The sequence below is a fragment of the Prenolepis imparis genome, unplaced genomic scaffold (assembly GCF_030444845.1).
Source record: "Prenolepis imparis isolate NDT839.2.m4 unplaced genomic scaffold, iyPreImpa1.0 SCAF_46, whole genome shotgun sequence".
Taxonomy (NCBI): Eukaryota; Metazoa; Arthropoda; class Insecta; order Hymenoptera; family Formicidae; genus Prenolepis; species Prenolepis imparis.
Genome location: NW_028141204.1, coordinates 140,300 through 149,679, shown reverse-complemented (window position 1 = coordinate 149,679; position 9,380 = coordinate 140,300). Strand labels below are relative to the sequence as shown.

Genomic DNA, 9,380 nt, shown 5'->3' with positions numbered 1-9,380 from the left:
TTAATACCGAGATTAACATAGAATTTGTAGATGAAGGATATTACAAGACACAACATAAGCAATTGATTATCGCAAAATAATTGTGTAAAATAAATGTAAAAAAAGATACAACACAAATATACAAATAAGCAAATGGCATTAAGACATGTGGTTTTGAAATAGAGAAGCTCTAAATAAGAAGTACTCGTGATATAGTAATTTACATGTTACTATGATCTAATCAGCGTGCAGAGTTAGAGAGTGTGCAAGACTACGTTAGTGCGTCTTTTATTGAAATTCGGTCCCGGAAAAGTGTGACAAACGCAGGCACAGAGATCCGCGTCGGTAATTGCTACCTCGGTGTCCTGGTGAGAGCAGGGTGTCTTTGCTCTTTGTCATCTGCGGCACGATGAGCAATGAGTTCGGTGGAGTCGGCGACACGGTAGAAGTTTGCGGTGAGGTAGCCAGTGTTAGATTGGGTAGCGATTGACCCAGACTCGAATACGATACTTGGACACTCAGCGTGTTCGGCGTCGGTGATTTACTCAATAACGAACGCCTGATTCGGACAATGAGTTTTAATAGAGATGTTATTACAGTCCATTTACTTTGCGATTCATCAATGTGAAATCGCGAAAGTTTGTTGACGTTTCAACATCGCGCTCACCTTATGTGCATGGATCTGTGATTATGCCCGGAACTCGATTCGCCACCTTCCTCCGACGACAACGAACTCGACGCTCGCGGTTGTTCGTTCGTCTCCACGCTGACGTTTCTGCTCGGATTATAACTGGGTAGAAAGCTGCTACTTCCCTGAGACGCGCCTTCCATCTCCATACTACCGCTAGAAATGATGGAACGCATTTTATAGGCATTTTAAATACAACAAGACTTCGAGATTTCTTTTTTTTTACTTTTCGAAACATACGAGGTGTGTTCAAAAAGTATCGCGAATTTTGTGTTTTTTCAAAAATTATTTATTTATTCATGAATATCTATTTTGTCCCCTTCAAAGTAATCCCCATGAGATATTATACACTTGTGCCAACGGTTTTTCCAATCTTCGAAGCACTTCAAAAAATCATTTTTTTTTATCTTGTTCAGCTCCTCCTTCGATGCCGTCTTTATCTCGTCAAGCGTAGCGTAACGTCGTCCTTTCATGGGCCTCTTCAGTTTAGGGAACAAGAAAAAGTCACAGGGGGCCAGATCTGGGGAATACGGTGGCTGCGGCATCATTAGTGTGTTGTTTTTGGCCAAAAAGTCGCGCACAAGCAACGATGTGTGAGCAGGGGCGTTATCGTGGTGCAAAAGCCAATTTTTGTTCTTCCACAAATCCGGGCGTTTCTGGCGGATTGCTTCGCGCAAATTGCGCATAACTTGCAGATAATATTCCTTATTGACCGTTCTACCCTGTGACAAGAACTCATGATGCACCACGCCCCTGCAATCGAAGAAAACTGTAAGCAAAACTTTCACATTCGACCGAACTTGGCGCGCTTTTTTCGGTCTTGGTTCGTGCGGCAGCTTCCATTGAGATGATTGAGCTTTAGTTTCCACGTCATAACCATAAACCCACGATTCGCCACCAGTTATGACCCTCTGGAGCAAATTTGGGTCGTCGCGGACAGAGTCCAACATCTCATTAGCAATGTTCATGCGATGCTGTTTTTGGTCGCAATTGAGCAATTTTGGTACGAATTTCGCGGCGACCCGTCTCATGCCCAAATCATTGATAAAAATCGAATGGCACGAGCCAATCGATATGTCTAGGTCCTCAGCAACTTCTCTAACGGTGATTCGACGATTGGCCAATACCATTTTCTCCACTTCATTAATTTTTTCGTCTGTTGTTGAAGTGCTCGGGCGTCCGGCACGCTCTTCGTCGTTCACATCTTCTCGGCCTTCTGAGAACATTTTGTACCACCGATAAACGTTGCTTCGGTCCAAGGTAGCTTCTCCGTATGCCACAGTCAACATTCGGAATGCATCCGCGCACTTAATTTCGTTTTTCACACAAAATTTGATACAGGTTCTTTGATCCATTTTTTTGAATAGGTAAAAATCGAAGACGATCCAAAACACGTGCAAGCAAAGCAGCTGTCAACAATTAAGTGAACATTCAAAATGGCCGAGCTTGTCGGCATAAGTGAGAGACATGAGTACCAACATAACGCCACAAAAAAATTCGAATATACGTAACCCGCGAAAATTCAAAATTCGCGATACTTTTTGAACACACCTCGTACCTATGACTATGAGCGAGACTGCTAACATGTGAGGCTCTGCTACTGCCACGCGGAGTTCTTGGAAAGGTCCCCTCGCACTCTTCCGTTTCGAAATCGCCGTCGCCCAAAGTACTCGGTTGCCTGCTAACTGGTGCCAGATTCATTACTGGCTCGGCACCGAGCGACGGTGCTTTCATCAATACGAATTGTTGCTGAGCGTGTCTCAAGGATTCCATCCACGACTGAAAAAGCATGTGGTACTGTTAGTTTAAAACAACTTCCGCTCGTAAACTAGAAACCGCATTAGCTAAAATCATGAAGGTTTGCGGTTTCACCGACATCGACCAATTTTAACTTTAAATTTAATTAATTCAATCTTCTCTAGATTATTAAAAAATTGCATTATGTATATACATGTTGTTAGTTACAAAGAAAGATAAAAATTTAATTTCAACTATAATTATATCTAGTTAAGCGACATTAGTGAAGACCGTCGTTAATGAAGGTACACTACAAACGAATCTAAATCGAACGGAACAGTGAATCAACATTCCGCGAACTTTGTCGTAATTCGTGATGTTTGTCGAGTCACCTTGGCTAGTTTCGGGTCACCGGCGCTCAGGATTAAAGCGGCCGAAACTGTCCCGTACTCGTTAAGATAAACCAATCCTATACTGGACGGTTCTTTGACCTCGTGTATTCGTATGCGGTCGACAACATACGGTTGCCTAATGATCTTAAACATTTTTTTCGTTGTAGATTTGCAAATCAATAGCATGTCGGTCAATAATAGTACGTGCACTTCCATCTGTAAAGGATAATTAATAGACCGTAATTTCTTATTTCAACACAGTGAGAATTAAATAATTGCTATCTTTAAGATATAGAAAAAAATTAGCTATAGAAACTACTTCATAAAATAAGTCAAATTACAACAGAATTATTTTCAATTATTTCGCTTATTATTGACAATCATGGATATTCTCTTTTAATCTCATATACTTATATTTCTGAATATAGTTTTATTTTATTCATATAAAAGTAATTTTGATCTGACTAACAATAAATAACATTGTCGCATACTTTGCTGGTGGCGTCTCTGAGTTTCAAATCCTTCTCTCGAAGGAGGGTTCTCAGGCTGCCCTTCGGACACCCGGGCATCGGCGTCGTGGTAATGTCGAGATTGCTGTACAGTTTGATCAGTTTCTCCACCTCCTCATCGAGACCTTTAGATTCCACGACGTCGTAACTCTCTAGACGGGAGGCTGCGCTGTCCAGCTTAGGAGCCTCCTCGTTTTTCCTCAGGGCCGCGTTCACAGACGCCACGAAACCGTCGACGGACCAGTGATGCAAGATTTCACGCGCGACAGCCACTTCGCGACAGTCATCTTGCAGTGGAGGAGGTAGGTCGGCAGCGCAGAGCGCACCGAAAAGATGAGAACCCTTGTCCTTCGAACATTTGTAGAAGAGGACAGGTATATATCTTTTGTCCTTTATTTTCTTTTGATAGAATAGAGCTACGAATTTCGAGCGAATCCGGAATACTGGCGATAGCGAGTAGGCGATGCAACCCAATATGCAAAAAGAAAATATAAAATATAAAAAATATATTTAATATTATAAAATAATATTAATAAAATTAATATATTTTAAACATAAATTAAGTAACTTATATTTAAAATTTTAATTAAAAATAATTATTAATTAATAATAATTATAAGTATATTTTATATATAAAAATCCACTCTTGGCCAATATATACACCTTTCTATTAAAAAAGATTTTTTATCTTTAAAGAAATAATTGTAATAAAATAATATTTTAATTTATAAATATTGTTTAAGATTTTATTCTTTTTATTCCCTATTTATTTTGTACTAATGTACGACGTACATATTGTTGCTCAACGGAAACTGTGAGAAGGTGGTGGTTTCTTCCGTCAAAAAATTTAAAATATTGTATATTGGGAAATGTATTTCAATCATTATATTCGGCTTCCCGACGAGCCGTGTTTACCTTTTTTGCGCGTGTTGATCGTTTTACCGCGCGTCTTGTCTTGTCAAGCAGCTCTCCAATCAGCTGTTTGACACAATAAAATCTAGCGACAGGTTTTTGACATTTATGTCTTCGAAATTCGTCGAGTCAGCTGTAGACCGTTTTACTATAAACATCTCTCGTTTTCGAGCAATTAGCTCTTGATCAGTATATATATTTCGCTTTAACAAATAGTATAAAGTAACGAAAAATATGTGTTGAATTAACGAAGCCCCGAAAAGCTCGTAAGCGAAGTTTTGCAGAAGCTTGGCTTACAGACGACCGATACAAATCTTGGGTATGTAAAGTATCATCTGATAGTAGTCTTTATTTTATTGCAGTGTTACGTCCTGTGGACTGCACGATTCTTTTCTCCTCCCCGATTTACGCAGATTCGCGTTCCGCGAACATATTAATTATAAGACCGAAATTAGTTATAAGAATTAAACGGAGAAAGACAGTGATTGTGAAACAACTCGATCGGTGAGATTACGAAACCTACACTTTGATCAATAAGTCATAGGTAATGTTGAAATATCACGATCGACACACGCTATCAGTAGACCAAAGATCGGAATTAGGAAAGAACTCTTCATACAAGGAAGCAATACGTTGCGCAAAGGGGATTAAACACCGAACGTATGACTATGAGTCACAAGAAAAGAAGACGCCCTTTGCCCTATAGGAAGGGCAGACGAATAGTATAAAAGCAGCGAATCTTCCAAGAATGCTCTCTATTAATTCCGCCTACGTCGTGGCAGTTACACACTTCTGGATCCTCGCATTAAACATATATTTTGTGACCGTCGGGGCTCAACAACCAGCTACCAGTCAACCTACACCTTCGCCCACACCACTCGAAGGAACCATCGATCCTGAAGATCAACCTATAGCTGCCAACCCGCTCACCAAATAATATACAGTGAGTACTTTCATTCTTCTACGATCACGGAAGTGAATAAATCCCCGGAATCGCGACTAAACTTAATAAGTAGTGGAAATCGCTGCCTCGTCGAGCATTGAAACGCGCTCTCCGATTGAAACGAGACGATCAAAAGCCAACGCGAATCCTCAACCGCCTCATAGCACATCAACGTTACACACACACTCATATATAATTGTTTATACATGTCCACAAATTCAAATGTCTAATTCTCCGAATATTATTAAGATTTTATTTTTTTTGAATAAATGATAATTATTTACATTACGCGAATTTAAAGTCTTATTTAAACCCCTGCGTTTCTTCATATATCCCCCGAGATCGCACAAGGTCCTATCCCGCGTAAAAGGGATTTAATTCCCTTACCGAAAAGGACCGACGAACGGACCCCTGAAATAAGCCAGGTAAAAGCGACTATCCAGTCGTTGACCTGCAAAAGGGCCAGACAGTCCGTTCGACCCGAAATCACTCCGATTTCGGGAAAACGCTGTTACGACCTTCGAGCGGCCTTTCCTTCGTGCAGGCCAGGACGTAACATACGTTTAATTGGGGGCTCGTCCGGGATTGAAATGTGCGATCTTTGGGAATAGGAATGAGTAAAGGGACTAGAAGCACAACGGACAAAGACGAAATAGATGAACTTTACAAGACCGCGTTAGAAACACCACACAGAACACACGTGAATCTAAATCAAAATTCACAGCATCTACGCCTCGACACGTACATTTTTTAGGAGATTCTAATTTAACCGAAATAAGTGAATTACCCGACGAATCCGACCAAGTCGAATTTATTGACTCAAAAAATCAGATTTTCAAAATTAATATCGATAATTCTAACGGCGAATCCGGAGGTCCACCAATAAACATGGCTAACGCTAATCCTTTCGCCACTTTAAAATACGCGGTCGAAGCCGTTCCCTTTTTTGACGGTAGTAACACCCCACTAAATTATTTTATTGAGGGATGCGAGGAAGCAAAATCTATGCTCCCTAAAGAGGCAGAGTGTCAATTCGCTAAAATTATAAGAACGCGAATAGTGGGGGAAGCGCGTCGTACTATACAAGATCAAGATTTTAATACCGTAGCTGCATTAACAACGTATTTGAAGAAAATTTACGGTCCCTCCAAAAATGTCTATCAATTACAAGGAGAATTAGGTTGCGTTTATCAGAAAAATAATGAAGATGTCGTCACTTACGCGAATCGGGTTAAACTTCTCGGAAAACAAATACTAGAGGCATATCGAAGCTCAGGGAACGCCATGCCTGAACAGGATATAAAAGCAACTATAGAAACAGATATGTGTAAATGCTTTATTAGAGGACTAAAACCCGAAATAGAACAAAGAATAGCACGAGACTTAAACGTACAGGAAACCGTGGCCGACGCGTTAAAAATAGAAAGAGAGCTTCAACAAATGACAGATTTACGACAAGGCGCTAAATCAAGTCAACATTCACCGCTACCTGTTAATCTATCTCGAGAAGTCTGCCAAATCTGTTATAAAGAAGGACATGCAGCAAGTAGTTGTCGAAAGCTCACTCAACTTTCACCACAAAATCAAAATCCTTTCGGAAACACAAGAACGGATATTTTAATCTGTCAAATTTGTAAAAAACGCGGGCATAGCGCAGATAAATGTCGGTTACGCGACCCACGATCTCGACAATCAATTAACGTAATTCAGGAAAAGGTCATTACTTGTCAATTATGCTCTAAGATTGGTCATAATGCAAAATCATGTCGACAGAATAACTTTAATCAACAAACAAATAAATCTTTAGTAATTTGCCAATGGTGCGATAAATCCGGTCACTCGGCTAATAATTGTTGGAAGAAACAAAATGAACGCAATACTAATATCGTGTGTCAAACTTGTAACAATTATGGCCATATCTCTAGAAATTGCCGCTCTAAAATCAATCCAATACCAACACATAAAGACAATTTATTCTGCCGATATTGCAAAGAACAGGGCCATCTTCTCGATACATGTCAATTACGAATTACGAGTAACAATCGCCGCAAAGAAAAAGAGCAAGGAAACTACAACGGACCCTCGACATCGGATGTAAAATCGGGGGCCGAGCGAACATCACACCCATCCGTGCAGCGGCAAGCCAAGTAAATAACTACGAACCCGAAATCAGGCCTGTAACTGTAAGCCTCGACAAACATAGTCGCGTGCCTACGGTACAGGTTGAAATCGATAAAATTACCACTCAAATAACCTTTATGTTAGACACGGGATCCGGACCGAATATAATTAAAGAAAATTTTGTGCCCAAAAATACAAGTATTAATTATTCGAATATTTTAAAATTAAATGGCATAAACAATTATCCTGTCTATACCCTAGGAGAAATTACACTAACACTTTTTGAATTACCGGTATTATTTCACATCGTTGCCAACGATTTTCCGATTCCACAATCCGGAATATTAGGAAACGATTTCTTCAAACAAACTTTTTCAAAAATAGATTACGCTCAAGGACATTTAGATATTTCCGGAATTAATGTGCCCTTTTTCTCCCCGGAAACCATAATAGTATCTCCAAGATCAGAATCGCTATTTTTTGTGAGGATAGAGAACCCTGAGATTAAAATAGGATATATACCGAAATTAAAAATAGAACATGGAATTTTCCTAGGAGATACTATCGTAGAAACTATTTCTGGAAAAGCATATCTAAATGTCATAAGCACTCTAGATGAAGAAATAGAAGTTCGCGTACCGACACTTCGTTTAAAACCACTGAACGAACTATTTAACGACGATATCGAAATTATTGATAACAAGAAAGAAGGGTCAGATAACGACCAGACTAACGTTAACACAGACCATGAAGATAAAGATACGATGATATTTAGAGACAATGAGGATGAATTTTCAATAATGATTCAAGGAAAGAATAAAATTAAAAGTAAGAGAGGGAATAAAAATTATTTAAACGAAAATTATAATAATCCAAAAATCCTTTTAGAGGGAAGTTACCAAACCTCTCCTGAAAATTATAATAAATCAAAAATCCTTGGAGAGGGAAGTTACCAAACCTCTCCTGAAAATTATAATGATCCAGAAATCCTTGAAGAGGGAAGTTACCAAACCTCTTCTCAAAATTTTGATAATCCAAAAATTATTGGAGAAGAAAGTTATAAAAATCTCCCAAAAGAAAAAATTCCTAGAATTTCGAAGGAAAAATGTCAAACCTTGTCAGAAAATTCTAGCTCCGTCGATTCCGAAGAGGGAAGTTACCAAACCTCATTTCATAATTCGACACAACCTTTTTCCAAAAATTCAAAGGATCGTTTATCCCTTCCAAAACTTACATTTCCAAAAACTGGATTATCTGTTATAAATAATGAAAATGAATTAGAAACCTCTCAAGTTACAATGGAAAATCTTCTAAAAGAAGCTCAAGAATATAATAAAGATATTGAAAAAATAAATAATAAAACAGTCAAGAATAAAAAAGGACCGTCTCCAAAAATCTCAGCATCCTTATTTGACAAATCTCAAGAAATTATAAAAAATTTCCCACGAAAACGAAAATTAAATCATAAAGAAAAACACCAAATTAATGTAGAAAATATCGATCTACATAACTGCCTAGTAGTTTCCGAACAACCAAAGGAAACTCGATTTACTCAAATTATGGAATTACTGCGGTTAGAACATCTAAATAAAGAAGAACAAGAGAACGTATTAAAATTAATAACAAACAGTCAAGATCGATTTCATATTCCTGGAGAAAAACTGACCGCTACTCATGTTTTACAACATCAAATAACCACTATAGATGATCGACCGATTAACACTCGTCAGTATAGATTCCCGCCATTACACAAAGAAGAAATAAAGAAGCAGGTAGAAGAACTGTTAGAAGGAAGCATCGTAAAACCGTCTCAATCACCTTATAATACGCCCATATGGATCGTGCCAAAGAAAGGAGACTCGAAGGGAAACAAACGCTGGAGAATGGTTCTCGATTTTCGAGCGTTAAACGACAAAACTATCGGTGACGCTTATCCATTACCCAACATCGTAGATATATTGGATCAATTAGGAGGAGCACAGTACTTCTCAGTATGCGATCTAGCTTCCGGATTCCATCAAATAAAAATGGATCCTGCCGACAGTCATAAAACAGCATTTACCACTCCTTTCGGTCATTATGAATTCGACCGAATGCCT

At 38.8% G+C, this 9,380-nt stretch overlaps 1 protein-coding gene across 1 annotated transcript; it reads right to left on the bottom strand.

Moving 5' to 3' along the window:
• Positions 1–267: 267 nt before the first annotated feature.
• Positions 268–5,907, bottom strand: LOC145947125 (uncharacterized). Its single transcript, XM_083056897.1, has 6 exons — positions 5,883–5,907; positions 3,288–3,592; positions 2,797–3,012; positions 2,226–2,446; positions 647–823; positions 268–538 (listed from the first exon to the last, which is right to left on the bottom strand). Exons 1-6 carry the CDS (start codon positions 5,905–5,907, stop codon positions 268–270), a joined length of 1,215 nt encoding a protein of 404 aa, XP_082913023.1.
• Between the last annotated feature and the right edge of the window lie 3,473 nt (positions 5,908–9,380).